The sequence below is a fragment of the Triturus cristatus genome, chromosome 5_1 (genome assembly GCF_964204655.1).
Source record: "Triturus cristatus chromosome 5_1, aTriCri1.1, whole genome shotgun sequence".
NCBI classification, from domain to species: Eukaryota; Metazoa; Chordata; class Amphibia; order Caudata; family Salamandridae; genus Triturus; species Triturus cristatus.
Window position 1 is genome coordinate 160,839,988 of NC_140587.1, and position 22,441 is coordinate 160,862,428.

General features: G+C 44.4%; 1 protein-coding gene across 1 annotated transcript in view; it reads right to left on the reverse strand.

The window, feature by feature from the left end:
- NAPRT (nicotinate phosphoribosyltransferase) overlaps nucleotides 1-22,441 on the reverse strand; it is a 306,647-nt gene that overhangs the window by 80,365 nt on the left and 203,841 nt on the right. Inside the window, exons 6-7 of the mRNA XM_085604693.1 lie at nucleotides 7,855-8,051; nucleotides 1,936-2,076 (exon numbers count right to left, since the gene is read on the reverse strand). Of these exons, the coding sequence (XP_085460819.1) occupies nucleotides 1,936-2,076; nucleotides 7,855-8,051 (338 nt within the window). The remainder of the gene's footprint in view (nucleotides 1-1,935; nucleotides 2,077-7,854; nucleotides 8,052-22,441) is intronic.

The following is a 22,441-nucleotide window of genomic DNA, read 5'->3' on the forward strand; positions in this document are numbered from 1 at the left end:
CTGATCGAATTGTTCACTTTTATGACATTAATTTGTCGAATAAAGTATTTGAAAGAAAAGAGTACTACTCTGCAACACATGAAAACATGCCTCCAATGTTTTCAGTCGACCCTCACTGAAAACCGGGATCTGAGCCAAAATTGCCTAAATCTGCCGGGTCAGCTGGTGGAAAACCGGGACTGTGTCGTCATATCTGGGACGTCTGGTCACCCTATTCTAGGTGCTTCGTACGAAGTAGGTGTGTGTAAGTAGTAATTAATGGCAGACAAAGTTCAATATGAAAAAAAGTTTACGGTGCTGCCACTAGATGGCGAGATTGCTCACTCGTCGGGAATGGAAAAGAGCAAAGACACAGACGTAAAAGAGCGTTTGCTATATATATGTACTTCCTCATCCTCTGCTCCCCTCACCCGTTGGAGGAGTCATCTAACTTTATTTAATGCTGTTCGGCGCATCGTGTGATCCTACAGTGCTGTATTTACCACGTCTTCAAAGTGAAACTTCCTGTCCTAACATCAACAATTCTTGAATACAATATCAAATGCATCTTATGTTCTTAAATACCAATGACCGTGACCGTCAGAAGGCTGGCATCCCGTGGAAAGTGTACTGTAATTAAGATGTCATTAAAAATCAGAACAAGGATTGGCCGCGCGGCCGTGAAGGTGAGGCGGCCGCAAACGTGAAAGTGATCGCGATGCACTTAATGACCCGTGAGGGAGGAAAGAGATGGCGGCTGCGGAATTGCAAGCCTGAGGCTAGCAAAAGCCTGTGGTAGCACTTTCAAAACCCACTTACTAAATGTCTCGCAGCGCATGCGCTGGCTCAGGCGACACCTAAAAATGGATAAGTGGTGGAGGGCACAGCAGCTGTAATTCGCTGCTGGTCCGCTACCGTGTTTAGTTATTATTATTTTTTTTAATTAGCTTGTATATTTTTAAATTTAACATGGGCATCTGTCATCTTCAAATGGGAAAATAAAAACAAAACAGCCACCACGTCATGACGTAGATGCGTGTATAAGTTATGAGCTGGAACTTCTGTAACATTCTGACAGACATATGGGTTGCCTGATGATGCATGCGTGCATATTAATCATTCCAATTTGTTTTGTTGCTGATGCTGCTCTGAATCAGCAAACACGCTTTGCTGATGAGGAACAGTATGGGCAAAAAGCAAAGGCAAAGACAAAAGAGGGAAACAGGAGAGTTTGACATTCGCAATGCTGGTTTTGATAATGTCCACTATGGCATCATCTGTGCCTGGTCCAGTATGTAGGTCATATTTCTATAGCATAAAACTAGCTAAAAGAAAGCTGAGCACTGTCCAAATGGCAATACAGCTGGATATCATTGGCTCCATCGGGTACAGTCTAAATTTTATGCATGCGACACTCCTCAGAGGAGATCATAGTGTGTGTACTCAGCAGGCTCTGAAAGGCAGATCACACACAGCAAATCCTTCAGCAGCCACCTGCCAGGACATGCATGTCTCTTGAGTGACTCCGTGTATCAGGGCCTTAGTCCACTGCTCTCTGCTGACACAGGTACACACGACTGGAGCAGGGCAAGCTTTGTCCACACAACCACATGGCAAAGCAGTTCCTGTCTTATGTGGGCTAGGGAGGTCCACACTCCAAATGGCTCTTCAGTGTATGTTAAAAATCTACACTGCTGCTCCTAGCTGCACTTTTTCTACACCCGATGGCCAACTGCAACCTGAGCCGTTTCCTATTCTGGGCGGGATGGAATCTTTCCCTACTGTCACCCCATGTTGTAAGTGTTCTGCACATGAAGGTGCTGCTGGAAGAAACAAACTACGAACAAACGAAAATACCATTGGCTTTGCAAGTGCTTGCTTATATTGTTCTATCAGTCTACACCTCACACAGTTAATTAATCCTATAATGGCATCATAAGTTCCAGAGTAACTTACTGTTTGGCACAAGCTCGGAAGGTGCTGCGGATCTCCACAGATTGTCTGGCCAGGTTTCCACTATCCAAGCGCACCCCCACTGCCTGGTATCCAAGCTGGTGCAGTGCCAGGGCCACTGCACAGAAGTTGGGGACCCCACTTCTGGAAAGCAAAGTAGTGGGTGTGAGAAAACTCCAAGCAGAATGAGCTCATGCGAGGAATCGGACTTCGCCTTGACACAATGTCTAGACATGCAGGTTTACACAAACACATCTTCAAACAAAACACTGTCATTTGCTAGGACGCGAGACGCAGGCAAGGAGTGGAGAAGCTTAGTTGGTAGGAGTAACATTAAAAAACCGAGAAAACCTGTAAAAGCGATGGGTGAAATACTAATCTAAAATACTAGCACTCACTCTGGACTGCATTCCATTTCATTGCTCACTGCATCACTACACACAGGGGCCCCCTATAAAACAGTCTCAGCGAGCCCCAACAGGGAGTGTTAAGGCAGAACTACTAGGCCCACTGGTCAGGTTTAGGAGCATGTCCAGACATGTCAAGGCCTTATTTATTTATTTATGCATTTTTATATAGTGCGAACTTTACCCAGAGGTGTCAGAGCGCTTTACAGCAGAGCGAAGTAAATTACATAAGGAACGAGTGTAGCTACTCGTGGTGAGAGTTACAGATTAACAAGTTACAGATTCACTCAAGATAACACAAGAAAAAGGGGAGCGATTAGGGTTATACAAGTACAGAATACATATTTATAAAATGGAGACAAAGGGTCGCAGTAGCTCTTGTGAGTGTCATGTAGCAATCAGGGTCAAGACATGGGGTGAGGGGGCATGTGCCTGGTGGGAAGCTGGGCGAGGTGATTAGTGAAGTGTTTGTCCTTTTATTTATTTTAATTGGGATTTAGCAAAGGTGAGTAAATGACAAAAATACAAATATGTTACTACGATTAATACAAATCATACTTAAGTAAAAGGCAGTAAAAAAAAAAAAAAACAGTAATCATGAAGCAAACATTGGCAAAACCAATAGGTCTCACCTATGCTAGAGCTATTGGATTGGCCAGTGTATCCGACATGTATTACACGGGTATGGCTGCTGTTCAGGATGGCTAAAGGTGGCTAAAGGTTAGTGGTGTATAATGGCAAAGAATAGAGGAATAAAGTAGCGTTCTCTATCCCTCTCCTCCTTCTTCGCTCCCCCTCCCTCCTGTCCCCTCCCTCCCTCCCTCCCTGTTTATGATTACCTGCCCCACAACCTCAATTACTGCATCGATCAATCAGACAGGGCTGTAACACTGGGGGTTGTCCTTCTCCCCCTTAACAACTGGCCCGATGATCACTGTAGGCCAAGAGGTAAACGCCCCCACCCGAGCATTCAAGACCAGAGTCAAAACTGGATCCCAGAGATCAATATTATCCACTAAAAAATCCGGGGGGTCCAATCATGTCCAGGGGCCTCGTTACACAATAGCGCACAAATTCCCTGGGAGACTCAGTCTGGTGTGAAAACCACACTAATCCTACTCTTCAAAGCTTCTGCCAGGTCCGCTCCAACTTCATCGGACCCAAGCTTATAGATCTCTTCAAAGTGGTCAATCCATTGCTGCTCTAAAATATGTTGGCAAATTACTGGACCAGTTAACCTCTGCAAAACAAGGCCTGTTTATCACCCTCCAAAAAAGAGACGATCGCTAAGCTCAGAAGCATGGCCTAGTTCCTCCGAAGCGTTTTCCTGCAAAATAGATTTACAATCGGCCAAGGTCTTTTTGTATACCAAAAGGCAACAAGATCCTATCTCTGGGAGCCTGCTTAGAGCCACCTTCAGACAACGGAGTCTCCTTGAACAAACAGGAGCAAACCATTTGGGATCCTGCAGGCCAGCATTTGTCAAAGGAAACAACAATAATGCTAGAGCTTTCTGAGCATTATTCGCATATGCTGACAATACAGCTCTATCTGGGGCATATGGGTCCAAATAGGTGGATATCTCCTGCTCACAACTTGAAAAAAGGGATGCTTTCAATTGCATTGTCTTCACCTGGGACAATCGGAGTCTCCTGCCTTGATCAACAAGACAGCCCCCTTTGACCTCGCCCCTTCGCCACACGGCAAATACTCCATCAATGACTAAGGGGGTTATGATCACTGAAAGGGCCATGGATGATATCAAAGTTAGGAATAAGCAAGAACAAAGGAGCTGACACAAATATGAAATCTATAATAGACATGTAACCTCTGTCTTTAAATGTTGGAAACATGAGTGGATTGGTGAGTTAACTAGCTTCTCCAAAGCAAAAACAAGGTTGCAGCTACCTACAATAGTGTTAAGCTCCAAATCCTCCATAGTGTGAACCATATGAATGCCCCTCGTCCAAGATACAGTTGGGCTAAAACGTGGCTGGCGCTAACAGGCATCAGACAGCTGACTATTAAAATCCCCCACCAGTATCATCATCTCCCTCCTGGTGCCATGCTCCGAAAAGAAATCAACAGCAGCGCATAAACAGAAGAAGCTAGGAAGCCCACCTGACCCAGCCTTTGCATTGTAATTATTAACCAATACCATCGGGGTCAGCCCCTGTAATATGTGCACGTCCCATTCCAGATCCTTTACATGCCCACATAATTCCACCGGAACAAAAGTAGTTAAACACCCACTAGCCCTCGCCGCTACCGAAGGCGTTGCAGGAGAAAAAGAAGTCTTATAGCCTTTTAAAAAGAAGACGTTTTTCTCCTCCCAGGATAACTGGGGGCAGATCTGATAAGACTTGACAAACTGCACCCAGTTAAGGTCACTAAACGAAAGCTTCAGGTCGTTCAAAAATTAGACCAAAATGACCTCCGGGAGAGATGTAGGCTTGGAGGGTAATGGAGGTGAGACAGATAGTCAGTCGCATGACTCAAGGTTACTTAGAAGGGCGAATATATTTGATAAATTCAGGCCTGGGGACATAAATGAGGCTGATGAAAAACGAACCCTGAGAATTTCGCCACTGTCACCCCCGATTGCCCAAAGGACGACAGACCTTCTCACACGGATAGAAAAAACCCAGAGGGAGTGCTTGAATGCTAGTTGGTCTAGAAGCCCTATGTGAACTCAGGGTGCCAGGAACCGTGCAGCAATGGCAGGTTTGTTAAAATCTACCACCACACAATCCCCTGCCCATCCCTTTCTATTTGGGCCCAACCAGCTAACCCTCCGGACTATGTTGATAGTACCAAAAATCTCTATCCCAATGTTAGAATGCAGATTAAGCCAATGTGCCACTTAATTTTTTTAACTCAAAGGAATTAGGTGCAGGTTTGATTCGTGGGAAACATTCCCCAGAACAACCACATATGGAGTAGCTTCTGGGGCAGATTAATTACCACGCCTGCTTTGGAAGGAGGAGGACGGGCTACAATATGGGGGCTGAATACTTTCCTAGATGCTGGTTGACCCTGAAGAACCATAGGAACACCTGTTAAGCTCCTAGTTGGCTTAGGGGCGTGCTATGGAAAAACTGAGTCTTTAGGAGCACACTGGTTCTACGTGATGGAGCTAAATCAGAACGGTTGGTCATAACAGGCAAGGTGTACTGGTCTAGCTGAGGAACCTCAACATTAATCAGGTGGTCCAGGATTTATGAGACTCTAGATTTCATCTGGATACTCTAGATTTCATCTGGGTTGGACTGGACAGGCTAGGGTCTGGTTTAGCTTTGAGGACGGCCTTAAACTCAGACAGGAAGTCATCATTAGAGGGGTTTAGCCACGGGAGACTACATGACAGTGGTTCAGTTTGAGTCCCCACCTAAACTAAAATGCTATTCTGATGAGGATTTGCCACAGGTCTCCTCCGGTTACACCTGGGGCTAACAATAGAGCTTGTGAGCGTATGTTTCTGGTTTTGACCCCCAATGAATGCTGTAAAATACACTATTAGTGTTACAGCAAACAAATGATGGACGGAATGCTGACAATGCAAACATTCTCCCTCAGTCAAAAGATCTGGGTTAAATCAATCGTTCTTTTGCCCACTATGCCACCCCAGTTTTGACCCAGCCATATGCAAATCAGTCTTGACCCTGTGCCCCATGGGAACACTCCAGACCGAACTGCCAGGCCAGGTCCTCCCTAGACCGGAAACAAGCATCCTGGGACTGGTTTCAGGGTAGGTCACCCTTCTTCAGCCAATCTAGCTTGAATCCAGTGGCACAGTGAGCAAGGGCATACCCATCCAACTTAGGGCGAAAAGTGTTACAGCAAACAAATGATGGACAGAATGCCAACAATGCAAACATTCTCCCCCAGTCAAAAGATCTGGGTTAAATCCATCGTTCTGTTGCCCACTACACCACTGGAACGATGGATTTAGGCCCAGATCTCTGTACTGGGGTGAATGTATGACAATCAATCAATCACAGAATTTGTAGAGCGCATTGTAAGATTTCGATTAATATGCCATCTTTAACCTGAACACCAACACACATTGGGATTTATCAGAAGCTTACACTTCTGCCCAGTAATTCATGTGTGTCTCCTTTCATTCCTGCCCCCTATACTTGATCACAGACTGTATTTCAATCCTTCACTATAATTTATCCCATCTTTCGCAGCCTTCAGAACGCCATGGGCTAATGAGCCACCAGGGGCGATACATGTGTTGTGTCAGCTGCTTTTGCATATGTTACCTTGTGGAATACTTCAATAATGATGGATTATTGAAAATTCTCCCTGTAAATAAAAAGCAAAACTGAAAGAACAAGGAAAGGAACTAATTCAGTCTTGTTTGAATGGGAGGACACGCTAAACTCTTTTTTTCATCATAAACTAGTTCAATAGAGCTGGCACTCTCTCGTACATCGTTGGGCCAGTAATTAAAATCTCCAATAAGAATTCTAGCATGGTTAATAACTAGATGGGAGATCATTTCGCCAAGTAACTGGGGGAATGCAGGCATGTGATACGGGGGTCTATAAAATAAGGCGCAAATAAAAGAGGACTGAAGATTCAAATGTCAAAACAAGGCTGTCAACTGAGGGTAAGCCTGTGATCCCTAGTGAGCTAAACTGAACAGCAACTCCTAGCTGCCAAGCGGTTGCATATCAGGTATGATAGCAGCAGAACGTGCATACTGAAATTCTGGAGCTCAGTTGTACAATGTTGAACTACACTTCCCACAAATCACTGTGATGTAATGAAGAGCCAGATGTGCTACTGAGGCAATAGCTGCGACCCCCCAATCACCCGTTAAAAAGGTCTTTAAATCCCACATGTGTGATTTTATAGTGCACTATTTGGAAATCCTAATTTTGGTTGGTGTTACAAGTCCAGTAATGCCACATCAAAAATCAAGAGGCCTCAAGTGTGCACCCATTCACCTGACAGTCACACAAGTAGGTATGGCCAGTGGCAACCGCCGCCTATTTAAGGTGGTGGGGAGGGCGGGCAGGAGGGGTGGGGTTGGGTAATAAAAATAAAAAGATTAACCTGCCACTCCGCTCCCAGCCGCTTCGTTGCTTCTCTTGTTTGGCCCGAATGTGGATGGGCCTCAGGGTACTGGCTCCACACCCAATCCAGATGAATGAGAGCAGCGCCAGGATTGGTCTGAGCAGCCTCGTATGTCACTCCGACAGTGCCTTGGAGTCTGTGGCTTTTCTCCAAACCAGCTGTGTATCACAGCTGGGTTGGAGAAACCCAAGTGCGCATGTCTGTTTGGCCGGCCTGGGGCAGCCGACCAAACAGACATACGCACTTATTAGTGCCATGCCCAGCCCGCTGTATACCTAATGCACAGCTCAGACAGCAATACATAAAATGATAACAACATTGTGCTACTATCATTTTATTTATCATCTGCTGGCTCTGGGCAGTGAGGCAATGTTCCTCCGCCATTACTGAAGAGCCGCCCGTGGCTATGGCTGCAGTCCCACCTTACCTCTTCACACAGTAGGTATCCACCAGCACCAGGAAGTTCAGAGGGAAAGCAACCCCGTAGGACACAAAGGCAGCCAGCTCCCCGCGGTGCACTTGCTCTGGTGAGACTTTGAGCAGCTGGCACACTCGGGCCAGCCAGGTCTCAACCAGGCACATGAAGTCCACAGCAGGCTCCTTGCCACTCGCAGGCTCTAACATCTAGAAGACAGAAAACAGCGAATGTGCGGATTAATTCCAGATGCAGCCCCTCCTCTTTGCTCTGGATGCTCTATGTGAGCTTCTGCAAATATGAGATAAACACCTGTAATTCTGACAGCCAGACAAGAAGACAATTAATATCAAAGCATGGCGAAATGACAACTAAATATGTAATCAGTTAATTTCATCATTAATCTCGCAATGGCCTCAAAATCAAGGTCTTGGTAACAAAGTGCAAGTAGAACTGCAAGTCAGACATTTCAAATAAAAAAACTGAAGATAAGCTTCTCATTGCTGGAACAGTGGCTGACATTTTTCTTCTATACCAGAACACTGGCTAAGACATGAAAATCTGAGTAGGGGCTATAGAAAGTGACCTCACTTCTAGGGAAAGTAAAATGTATTGTACTGGGCATCTTACATCAGGTATCATAACCACTTATCATAACCACATAACTTTACCACCACCTGACAGTCACGTGCACTGTGCCATATGAGAGGGAGATGCAGCGGCACCTTGCTCCACACCTTCCAACGTACGCTTTTATTACTACCATGCTGGAGGAGCTATAGGGGCACAGGGTTGGGGAGATAGTAAGTGCGGGAGTAGTCGTATACTGTACAGATAGGTTGGGTTCACTGCACACCCAATCTTCAGTACATTGCCAGGTAGATGGTGTAGCATCCTCCCCAGCCCAGGAGCATACAAACTAAATAAGCCACACATGGAGCTCTGAAACATGCATCTTTCTTCTTCAACATACTGGACAGGTAGGTGGCGTCGCCTCACTCGTTATATGAGGAGCTGACTAACATCGAGGTAGGTTGGTAGAGTGTGATGAGTGCTGTGTAATGGACTTTCCAGGACGATGCGCTGTCCCCATGTATCCTTCGCATGTCACAACCCTCAAAGGGTCAACAACAAACTGAGTTTCCTTTTTCAGCTTCATTTTTTGCTTGACCAGTACCCAGTCTCCTTTATCAAAGACAGTTTCGCTGTCAGCGCTGATCAGCATATGTTTTCATCTTGGACTTTCGAGGAGCGTTTGTGGCACGAACCTCATCGATATTCATCAATCGGTCCGAGGTTCACTTTGGTGGTTTTGTTGCGATGGCTCTCCCAAATAGCAACGTGGCAGAATTCAACAGCAGTCGAAGTGCATTAACAGATAGTATGGGAACTGTGATACTGCATGCAATGGGGCAGGGGCAGTGACCATGGAGGCGGGCTCAAAGGTGCGGCTAAAAAAACTAAATATTCTGTAAGTTCTTTTGGTCTTTCACCTTCAGGTATCTACATTTAAAATAACTTGCAGCTTAAATGAGAAATATAACAAAAATGTTAAGTTAATTAGTGGGAAATGCACTATCGTACATTATGAAACCTCTATTAATTGTTGCACTGTAGAGGTCTGAGTGTAACCAGAGAGTCACAGAATTAAATCTTGGTTAGTGTAGTGAAGAATAGAGACTAGTGTATGTTTAGTGCTACAAGGTTCCAGCCTGCGACAGAAAGCACTGTGAATATGCAAGTCATTATTTTAAACTTGCATTACACACAATATAAGACAGACTGCAACAAAATGCACGAAACGTTTTAAGATAAAATGGAGATTCCAAAATATAGATATTAGTAATACCCACCCTGAATGTAATGCAATTTTTTTTATATAACTGTCCCTTAAAAGTGTGCACTTCACAGCTCATCAGGTAACTCTTGCAATGCCATTCAAAAAGAAAAAATGTTTAACATCAGCAAGCTTCAAGTGACTCCATCAATTAAAGAAAATACCGGCTCCCAAGCTCCTTTTACATTTGTTGACTGACCAGTTGCACACATTTTCATTTCTTTCAGGCAAGCAGGCACCCTGGCAACAAGGCTGCAGGGGTGTGAAATTTAATAAAATATCTACTTGTCCATGGAGCAAGTTGCTTCATAAATCTACCTGTCCTGTAACAAAATCCACTTGTCCCTTTGGTGCCATGTAGTGCGGCGACATATTATGGCAGCAATCTCATTATATAGGAGCTCTGATATAGGCTCTTTGATTATGCCAGGGCTTATACCATAGTAGTGGTTGAATACTTGCAATCCCCTTTATGTTGCCACGTTTCTGCAGATCATACTGGGGCTGAAGGTAGTGGTAAGCAATAGTTCCAAGGTTAGAATGCCATTTTGATTCTATGCAAACCTATTAACTTCCATGTTTTAAGGGTTTTCAACAACTAACCGTTTCACAAACTGAGAAATGTTGGAAATTTACTCCTGACAATGGCAGACGTGAACCTTCTTCCACAGTTGGGGGAAAAAGTGGTTGGAGGGAAAGTGAACTTGCAAACAGTCTCGAGTACTATTTCTTATTCTTCTTCTGTAAATTCTTGTGACTTCACAAAAGCCGTATGGCTGCACTCAATGCAAGGACATATACCATGGGCGCACTATTGAGACTTTCTTTAATAATTGGGCCCTTAATTTGGTCCAGCGTGAACCATGACCTTTTGAGTTTATTAAAATTCTGTCTCTCTCTCTGTATCCGCTGGCTTCACTGTCAGCGACAGCCTTCTGCTTTTTCACAAGGAGCATATCGGCACCCAAAGTAGTTTTGTTCAGTGCCAGTAACTACTGTGACAGTGTGTGCTTTTTGAGACCAAAAACAATTTTTGTTTTTACCAATGTTTGTTATAATGGTGATGGCCCGGCAGCTTCTACACCAATAAGGTTTTACAAAAACCATGCCAAAACAATTCACACGTTGAGAAACTAAAAATCTGACTACCAATTTCAGGCGTACTGGCTTTGCCAATGCTTGTTAATTTTTGTTTCCCATAATCTTATTGAAACTTGTTACACTGATTTTCCATTATGAATATTTTTGGGCAATACTAGCATGCATCAACACGTTACTAAATGATGCTTCAAAGAAATGGTACCCGACATTTTACAGTAGTTTAGCTGAATGCTTTTTTTCTTGCTTTCCTTTTTTTATAAACATTTTATTTCGGAAGCAAAGGATCATCAATCTTGCTTTCAAGCTTCTGCAAATATTTGCATCAAATCAGAGCATTCTGGGAGCATTATACACAGCCTCATATTGGTAAACTTTGAAAACGTGTATACATTTTTATACTGGAACCACTCTCAGTAGTGCAGTCAGATCTTACAAAATTTCCTTAGAGCGCTCACCCTAATAATAAAGGCTTTCAAGAAATGAACCCTAAATACAAGTTTGAACAGCATTAACATACGGACCAAAATATTACCTTAACTGCAGACCAAGCCCTTCCCTGATCCATAATGTGGTACTGCAAACTGGCAGTCAAAGTGTGTGTGCTGCAGGGGGCTAGGCCTACTTGTCCCAAAGACAAAATACACATGAAAATGTGTTACCCTTGACCCCAAACAATATGTCCTGGGGATCCAGCTATAGGAATTCGCCATCCTATAGGCTGGTTTCTTGTCTAGCTGTCTGCCTGTTATCAGTTTCACAGCACGGGAGACCCTCTAAATGACACTTAAACATTTGAACCGGAATTAACCGTCACGGGGTGGTTGATTTGTCACAAAAAGTACGGGAGCGTTTTTTCATTCATTAAAGAAGTATGGGCACGTTGTGCCCCTCAGATCCTGCCCACTTAGACCTCTGCTCTCAGCAGTTGTGGAGTGAGGAGTTGATCAATAGGCACGAAGGGCTTGACACATGGCTTGGTTGAGATTCCCTCTATCAATGTTTGCTGAATTACCTTCTTGAGGGTTCCCATGAATCGTTAAATACCACCATTGTCTTGGGGCCAGAGAGGTCCACTCTCCTGATGCTTGAAACTGAGGCGAACAAGAAACCTCTTGCATTCTTTGGTAGTGAAAGGTAGGACGTTGTCAGATTTGAGAATAGCAGGGATGCCCCACGCTGCAAATATGTTATCAAGCCGCTCGTTGACTGTCTTGAAATGTCGACCAAAAGAAAACATGAATAGTCATCAATGACTACCATGAGATGTCCATTTCTTAGGGGCCCAAAAAACGTCAACTACAACTCTCCCAGCATGAGCAGGAAGGTCAGACATTGTAACTGTCTATCCCCCAGGATGACGTAGCATCCATTGACAAAGGTGGCACACTTTAAGCTCTTTCTCAACTCATTCATTTAGACAAGGGAATCACACTTGATCTCTTGGAGCTCTTTTGGTGGCTACAGTTCCACAATGTCCTTCATGGGCCAGCTCAATGATTTGCTGACTCAGTCTCACAGGTATGACTATTCTTGAGCCTCTCTGTATGATACCTTCTCAGGTGACTGATAGCTCATCTTGTACATTTTGAAATTTTTGAAATGCATCATCATCTGCAAGGGGTCAAAAACCTTTCTTCCCAGATTGTGTTTTAATGAGGTCTTTGAGGATGAGCATGTCCTTATTTGCACCTGTAGCAGCAATAATCTGTTCAATGGCTAGAGCTGCTGGTGTGCTGGTCCTCACAATGAAATTAATATACTCTTCAGCCGCTTTGGACGTTAAACTGTGGTGATGTAGTTTGTAGGGTTTTTCTCGTTCCCTGGCTAGTGTATATATCACATAGTCCAAAGATAATGAGTAATGCCTGGTAGTCTGTATTGATAGTGAATAGTTTCCCATATAAAATACATGAAAATGTTCTCAGGCTTACACTACAGTCATACTCTCCTTCTCCGGCTGAGTGTAGGTACATTCTATTTCAGACCGGCTTCTATTGGTATAGGCTACAATATTTCTCTGGGCATTCGGATAGACATTGTGTTTAGCAAGGATTGCCCCCTGCCTCACCGGGCTCGCATCTACTTGATCTCAGTATGTAACTTGGAGTCAAAATATGCCATTTCAGTTGCATTTTCAACCCAGCCCCACTACACAGAGCGCAGAGTCAATCCTGCTTTGGCCGGGACAGTCCACACAACATCACAAACATCAAAGGCGCTGCTCGGGGGTACATGTGGGGATTGCTCCATGCCTATCAATGTATCTTCCCCAGCCTCCAGGAGGGGCACCATCCACCCCCACCTTTCTTTCCTGACTCCCCTCCCCCCCCAGCCCCCAATACCGCCCTCCCCCTAATTCCTTAACAACCCCTGATTCCAGGCAAAGGGCTTGTTCCTTCCTGAGCATACCTATGAGGTCGGAACGTTCTCTCCGGCGCACAGTGTTCGTTACAGCAGCCCTCACACACACACATTATCATGATTTTTTGCAATCCACGGGAAGTCAGAGTCAGACTCTGAAGGCTGCTCGGGCGTATAGTTTAATTGTTACATCTCTCTGGGGTTACACGGATTTACCGATCACTGCTTAGCATCTGTTTTTCACACTCCTTTGTGTGTTTATGACACCCTCCTCCTCTTTGTGGCGCTACTGGGTGTAGTCAAGGCGCTCAAGGCTGCAGAGATATTTCTGTCATTCAACTTTTAATTCAGGTTTGCCGAATCTAACTATAATCTGTGTGATTTCATAATTGAGATGGGTGTGGGATTCCAAGGTTAAGCTCCAACATAAAATGCAGCTCTCAAAATCCGCTGCCGGGCGCAGCAGGGGCCCATAATCCATTTAGGACTAAAAACAAACACGTTTCTTTGAAGGAACTTATTCACAGCTGGATTGTGGTCGTGCATACGAAGCAAGAATCTGCCAGTGTCTCCCCACAAACCCCCATTCCTAGAGTTAGACGCGGGTTAGTCAGCACGCACACAGTGTATGAAAACTCCCACCCAACCCATAAGCAGTGCAGTGCAACATCAAACATGAAGCAGTGCCTGGCAGAGGGAACACTTGCTTTCCCAGTGACGTCAGTGCACCATAATGCGACCGCGGCCCTCCTATATTGTAATATGCTTTCTGGTGGTGGTTGCTTCTTTGGAGTTTTATGGTACAGGGAGAGTACTTTGTGATGGAGGGAGGGGTTAGTAGAAACACAAGCATTTGCAATGCAATAGGTCCCGCATTTACACGAGTATGAGCTATTGACATTGGAAATAATGCCTTTTATTTTAAAAATATTCATAAAAGGCATTGTCATTTACAATGCCAACAGCTTAAACTCGTGTTAGCGTAGCTCCAACAAATACAAGACCTATTGCACAAGTACAAAACATTGCCATCTACAATGCCAATAACTCCAACTCCAACAAATACGAGACCTATTGCATTTCCAATGCTTGTTCTATATATGCACCTAATGAAAACGAAGAGAAATCATTTTCAAACTTTTTTTGCATTTGCGTCAGAATTTGTGAAAGGAGACACTTTTAGGAGGTGATAACACTAAACCTGGCCATAGACATTACCACAAACCAGTATGGAGCCGAATCCTCCTCCAAAACCCTCAGACAGGCACATGCAAATAAGAGACGGATTGCACAGATCTTGTACCACTGAAGGAAGCTATACTTTCTTCTCAGCAGTACTCAGGTCCTATTCTAGAATCAATATGTTCTTTATTGATGCAGCCTTGACCCTCTCAATATCAGAGACCCAAATAAGCATAAATATACTCTCAGACCACGCTCCAATAGTAATGAAAATGGATGTTCTCACACCCTCTTCACCCTCAGCAGCAATTGAGCAATTCGGCCTTGGGGGATTAGGTAAACGGACCAGCTTTCCAGGAAATATTAGACAACTATTTACTAAAAAAACTAACAGATGATTTAATATGGGATGCTGCGAATGCAGTTATGCGGGGTGACCTGATTTTGAGATCGGCCAGGCTCATTTGACTTACTGATTTTGAGATCGGCCAGGCTAATTTGACTTACTAAAGAAAGAAGTGTAAATTTCAAACAGGAAATAAAAACAGAGTTCAATCACAAACAGGTTTTCATGTTTTCAAGGCTCTAAATAAGCAAAAGACGTATTTGAAAAAGTCTTAATTACTGTAGCTGCTTGTAAAATGCAGTTTCTAATCCAGAAAATGGTAATAAGGCAGATAGACCGTTGGCATATAAAATTAGGGAAAACCAACTAAAAATAACATACATTCGATCAACATCGGAAACAAACAGCTGGACACAACAGATAAAGTCATACAATTCCTTTTGTGTTCTGAGCTAAATACCTCACAACAAATCTCTGACATGGATACCACATAATATTTAGAGGTATATGTACATTCCCAGATCAGCAGGGGAGATACACAGTTCGTAGCAGAATCCATCTCATAGCAGGGGGTAAAGGCAGCCATATCCTCTATTCCAAAAAATAAAGCCCGGGTCTGGATAGCTTCATAACATCATTTTATGAATTATATCAAGAGCTTCTAGTGATCTCATTAGCAAAAGTGTTTAATTAGTTATTACAAATGGGCAAAATAACAGAGTTAATGTTAGCATAAGTATTGATTCTGTTAAAATTGCAGAGACAAACATCTCCACAGATCCTATTACTAATAGCTTTCGTAAACCTTGATACTTACGAGAATCTTGGTAGCAAGCCTAAATACCAAATACCAATAATGAATCTCCTTCTATCAATTGGTTTTGTGATACACAGACAACTTGGGACAATATAAGATTGGCAGTAGATGAAAAACATTTATCAGAACAATCGCACGCCCAAACCACTCTGTTCACTCTTGATGCCGAAAATAAGTTTGGCAGAGTTGAATGGAATTACATACTAAGCGTGCTTGGTAAGGTAAGACTTGGGCCCAACATGAGAGCATGGATCTTGGCTTCCTACCGGTATCAAAAGGAAAAACTCAAATCAAAGGCAGGTTCTCCACTGCTATAATACTGTCAAGGGGTACTAGACAAGGTTGCTTATTGCCCCACTTATATTTGCATCGATAAGGGAACCACTCATTCAAAAAGAAAATCAAGAATAAATACTTTTGTTTAGGGCAGAAAAGCTACATCTGTTAATCACAAATCAGCTCTTTTTGCAGATGAAGTGCTCTGCTTCATCATTGAATTGCAACAATCACTCTTCCATTTAATTAACAAATTCAACAGGTTATCATCCATTTCCAGTTCTAATATTAACTATAATAAATCAACAGGGTAACTGTGGCAGACCAGTGCAGTCAGGATGGTGAAGATCTTCTAGAGAAAGGTTTTAAATATTCTAAGAAAGCAATAAAAAACTTTGGGTTTTTCTTCCAGCATCTGTGAAACAACTGGGTGTGCATTATATTTCAAGTTCTCACTGTATTGTTCAAGGATCTCTACAGATGGGGGTGTTTAGAAATCTCCTGGATGGGATACATAGCCGGTGTTAAAATGAACTTTATACCACGGCTACTCTAAATGTTCAGACCCTTCCCCTAACACTTCTAGCGCCAGTCATAACCATAATCCAGAACAACTGCTGTCTTTTTTTAATGCCTCGTGCTGCAACTGCTTCGTCTGCTGGTATTGTACTGGAATAACCTTTCCTATAGCGGCACCTATACCTAGTGCCCTCGTTGGACCACATCCTTGCCATACCAGGGATATAGTGACTCACAGTGCCATGCCTCCTCTATAAACGACCTCCTGCGCATCTTAGTGATTCTAGAAGTCTATGTCTCCTGGTGGCCGCTTTCACTGTTCTCTATTGGCCATTCATGACAGGTTCTATTGCCATGACCATGCTCCCTTGCGCCACACCCCACATCTAATGCAGTCAAAGGCAATCGCCTCAGGCATCTATTCTGTTGTCCTGAAGATGACCCCAACATTTGTGTAGAGTGATCGAAACGTCGTCCACTTCTCGCACACGGACATAACTGTATAATTCATATCAGTATATGCTAGGGTGCGCTAATGTATGAACTGGTGGCCTGATTGTTGTAAATTGTTCGGCCACAGTTCTTTGTTTTCCTGAATTTTTGACACAATTATGTTCCCACTTGTACGATTTCTTTTACCGTAAATGATCATGTCCATTAGGACAGAAGAAATAGATCTCATTGTATCTCTATCCTCATATGCTTTGTGTTAAAAGCTCTCTCGTTGGGGACCATTGTTCCTTAAAACAGCCTTTTTTTGATGAGCAAACATCTCGCAAAACAGCTATTTTAACACTAATGAAGCCAACATCAGAAGGGTTCTTGGGGCTACCAAACAGCAAAAAATATATTAAAGAGATACAAATAAAACCAGGTAGAGAATAGACAAAAGGTCCCTACATGAAACCATGGATCCTAATTGAACAAGAAAATATACCTATGTATGCCACATCACTCTCTCTTAGGTTTAGCACCACGCCACCATTCACTAAGTGTCAGAAGTCTTTACTACACCTACACCCTCCTTGGCCATTAAGACAAAATTTCAAGCAAGGGTTCGTCTAATTCGTTCCCTTCCTCCATAAGAAGTTATAGTTTTGAAACCCGATTTTTGACCCTGCCTGACAAATCCCGGATTCAGGTCATGGAATGACAATTTGCTGCCTAGATTGAAAGATCTCTTTAATAAAGGTGTAATCCTAACAGTGAGGTTTGTGTTCAGGAATTCAACTTGGAACCATTGAAAACATTTAGATTAATTTAGCTTCTGAAATAGGCCCAATCAGGGACTCACATAGAAGGGGGGGTATAGACCTAACACTCCAAGATCTTGTTCTCTTAAAGGTCAGTACATAAAATTATCACTAGATGAAAAAATCCCCCTGAGCACACAATCAATCTAATATATTGACCAAATACCCAAAAAAACTCTTGGTCCAAGTCCAGATTCAGTTATTTATTCATTTGCATTTCGTCTCCAACGCAGCCAGGTGGTGTTATCAGAACAAAGCTTGATCACAATCAGCCAACACGTGTTTCGTCGTGCAATATCGTGCACAGTAGACCTCTTCAGGGCCTTAATCCAAGTTGCGTCTGCTTGTATTTTTCGTGAGCATACATACGATTGTATGCCCAGGTCGAGGAACAAATGACGCTTCTAGATCCTCTTGACTTGAACATCTTTACACAATTGTAGGCTTCGAGAAATTCAATTTTCACACATGTAGAAATTTCAATTATATCCTGTATCTATTTTGCTAAAAATTCATGGGTCAGTTCTGCAAATCATGTGGTGAACGTCTGTAGCTAACGAAGTCTAAGCGTGTACAAATGATGAGATAATCACAAGTACGTTACCTCTTCGGAAAACCGTATCTCTCTAATCCCGTGTTCCAGACGGCGTGCACTTCCCAAGCCTACAATTGTGTAAAGATATTCAAGTTGGTTTAAGGGAGCTTGAAATGCTGCTCAATGTTTATCAGGTTAAGTATCACTCCAATGCACAAGTGCATCGCATAGGCTCGTCAGCCCAATTATTTAAACTGCATCTACCATAATTCATCTGGGGTGCGGATACACCCAGCTGTGTGCTCCCCTCCCCCTTTTATTGTTTGGCTCCTACTGGCACAATTGGGCTGAAAAGCCTGTGGGATGCACTTCAGCTCTGTAATGATACTCCCCCAGAGAGTTTCTTTGTGTTTGTGAGGAGGGCACAATTGTTTCTATTTCTATACTTAGCAACCACTTACCAAGAAACCTAGCAAGTCTCTGGGATGGGCCGATACCAGAGATCAATTCCAGATGACATTAAAGCAATGCAGGTGAGTAAGGGTACCTCAGCATTGGGCGGAGTGCTAAACTTGTGGATGCCGTATTGAAAAGCAGTTGTTGCACCTTTTGACCACAGTTGAGGTTGAGAGGAAATGTGGTTCATAAGCGGGTGCCAGAGAGGCGGCGCACAAGATGGCCACACCACTGAGAGGCTTGTGCAACCATAGGCAGCAATCCTGCAAATATCCACCCTCATTCACTTCCCATCAGCCACATTCACAGACCCAAGTGCCGCGGAATGTTTGGGGAGCCTGGCCGGACCTTTCACTCATGGTGGGGAGCTACTCAGGGAGACTTTGTCCTTGGGCCTAAAGGGTCCCTTGATCTTTGCAGCTGAGTCTCTGCCACAAGACTGGTGGTGCGGGAGTGGTCCTGCTGTGAAGAGCAGCAACTGAGGCGGTGGAAATGCAGTGAGGACCGCCTGACACTACTGCGAAGATCCTTGGCTGCTCTGGGCCCGAGTATAGGTGTAAGCTGACATTTTGAGACTTGCCTCCCTGGCCGCCACATTGCTGGAGCAGCGAGTCGGGAAAGCTGGATAGCGCTGGGGGACCGAGAGGAGCATTATGCAGGAGGAGGACCCACGGAGCGGATAGGCAGCCTTCCCATGGGCCCTTAGTCACGACTGGAATGCCCCAGACACTGGTGAGTAATGCGGGCCCTCCTGACCCCCATATGAAATAGTGTGGAGGGAGTGACTGCTTGTAGCCCGCAGATGAATTGGCCCCCTGAGGACTAGGCAGTGGGCCCTTGGCGGTGGAGGCAGACCTTGGCCTCTCTGTACAGTGCGTTGCCCCAGCTGCACAGGTCAACCGGTCTACTAGTGCCCCTTCACAGGACCATTTGGTGAAGGCAAGGAGCAACCCCTGTGGCGCACAGGACGTCTGCTGCCTATTGTTCCTCAGTTTGAGTTTGTTAGCTCTCTGACCTAAGTATACCCCTCTTAGGGCTGCCCAATGGAGCCATTTGCAGAGGTTAAAGAGGGAGTGGAAAGCCCAGGATAACAGCCTTTCTGCGTCTTCATTGAACGCTGTTGATATTAGGCACCCATGGGCAAGTCAGATGGCAGACAGTCTAAAATTCATTTGGACCCCAAAAGGAATTCCCTAGAGGCTGCCGTAGAGAGTGCATGGAGAGCCAGCCATGACCCAGCTACGCAGGAGTCCCACAGAGCCTGATGATATGAAGTCTTTACTACTCAACATGCAGAGCACTTTAGCCTCCATTGAATCTAAGATGGACTCCCTTCGCACTAAAATGGACATCAACCATAAATTGGAAAGCATAACGGAAACTACAGGAGCATATTTCTAAGGTGGAGAATGCCAAAACATCCCACAGTGAAGCTCTCGTAAATATGGAAAATGCGTTGAAAGTAATTGCGACAATGAATGAGGACTTGTAGGCGCCCTCCACACATATTTGATCGATCGTTGAGGTTCCCCGAGTCCACAAACACAGGCAGACTAGAGGAATAGGTGGAGCCAATGCTGAGCTCACTCGTAGGCTCCGATTCATTCAACCCGTATGCTGGTAATAGAGCAGGACATCGCTTGGCTGGACATCTGCCGACAGAGCTATTAATAGCGAGGTATTTAAACTTTTGAGATCAGGATACCGCACTCTGCCTGGCTAGAAAATGTTAGGATCTCACATTTGAAAGTTATGCAATCGCTGTAGTCTCAGATATCACAGCGACAGTGCAGGAAGCCAGAAGTAAGTTTTCTACTAATTAAACCAAAACTCCAACAGGATAATATCTTCAACATCATGCACTATTTGGCGCAACTCCGGATCACTGTCAACGGCAAGCAGAGCATCTTCACCCCAGCTCAGCTGAGACTTCCTATGCCAGTACCGGAAGGATGGGGGGAGGGGATCCCATGAATCATCTAGAACCTCCTTTCCACTAGCTGGCCTGGACTGGCCATGTCAATTGGACCTCGATATTGGCACACACAATACATGACATTCAAATGCAGTATTACTCCTGGCCTGACTCCTCTGACTATCTGCATTTGATGCCTGTTTGAGACTAACTTGTTTCTCGAGGGGGTAGCTGGCGAGGCTGTAGGGCTTTGAGGGATTTCATGATCTATTTGCCTCTCGCAACCTTGACTAATTGAGGAGGACCTCTCCATCTCCATGGACACGCCCCCAAGGTTAACCCTTTGGGTTTGAAATGTCATTCACCAGTTATTGAAATGTTGTATTGGAGGGTAGTTCTCAGACTTTTTCTGTACGGGGGGAGGGGGAGTTTATATCCCTGCCGGGATTGGCCCACCACTGTGTGGGAGGGGTAAATTGAAGGATGTGGGAAACTTAACACTGCATGTTAATGACGTTGCGTGGCTCAGTGAACACGCAGGAACAAGACAGACCAGTATCTCCTACCTGTTCAACAAACCCACTATGCCCTTGCAATTTAATGACCATGGGTGAGATGTCTCCCTGCAGTACAAGTCGACTACCTGCCTCTTACTCCTGCATGACAAGGCATGTGTGTGGCTGAACAACCCCTGCAAGTGCCTGAACAGGCACAAAGTTAGTATTGCACTGCTGCAGCCAACACACTTGGGCCCTAACACCTCTCCCATCCTTTCTGGCAAAATGGGTCACCTTTCGGATTTTCTCATATGCCAGGGGGTGGCCTTGCACATTACACGCAAAGTACCATTTCCATTTGACTCACATGTTGATAATCAGGGTAGATATGAAATTGTCTGTGGCAAGCTTTGCACCACATCCAATTACCATTGTCAGTTGTTATAGGCCTAATACGGACAGCCCTGACTATTTCGAAAAGCTATGTGGTCAGATCATGTCCACAGACCCTGCCTTGCTACTGTGAAGGGGGGGAGCGAAGGTGATTCAATTGTACTTTATGTGAGCGACTGGACAGATCCCATACAGCAGTTAGCTACAGAGAGGGGTCTTCACAGTACCCACAAGGCATCATCAGAGAACATGACCTTACTGACATCTGGTGAATGTGCCACCACAGACCAGGGAAGGAACGTTCTTACGAGTACATGGCGAGTGGTCAATGCTAGATTTTTGGCTGATGCCTGGGGGGGTGAGAGCTAGGGTGAGTCGGGTCCTCATCTGACATGTACTTTTTCAGACCATTCTGCTTTGGTAACCATCAACTGGGGCAAGTCCTACCTTTTTCCACTCACATCAAACATCCCCTCAGTATACCACGGACTTTCCTCTACAATGGGTTGCTGAAGACCTCAAATACTTAGACATACGGATACATCGTAATAGGGATGAGGTCATCCACGCCAATTATGGTGTTACACTACCCAACCTTACAGATCGGATCTCGCTTGTCGTTGGCAGCACGCATATCCATGATGAAGTTGATCTTGTTGCGGTAACTGTTGTATTTATTTCTGAACATCCCACTCACCGAGACGTTTTTCTCTGCCTTGCAATCACAATTGGTCAGACTAGCGTGGGCGGGCAAGCAACCTTACCATCACATGGGACACTATCACATTGCCGTTCGATCGGGGAGGTTTTGAGGTTCCAGATATGCTACTTCATTACCACTACACTCAAGCGCATTATGCAATATACTAGTCCCATCCAATTTCCTTTCTTCCACACTTAGCCATAGAAGAGAATTATATGGCTCTTATACCTCCCAACCTGTTTTACAGGCATCGTCCTGTTGAAAGACACAAAGGGGCAATCTACTGTGGCCTGCAAGAATAAAGCATGGGAGTAAATATGTCGGAAAGTAGGAAAAATGGTCATGTATTCCTTGTGGCTCCCACTTGACTATCATCCCTTATCGCCGGTCAAGCATAAAGCTTTGGTA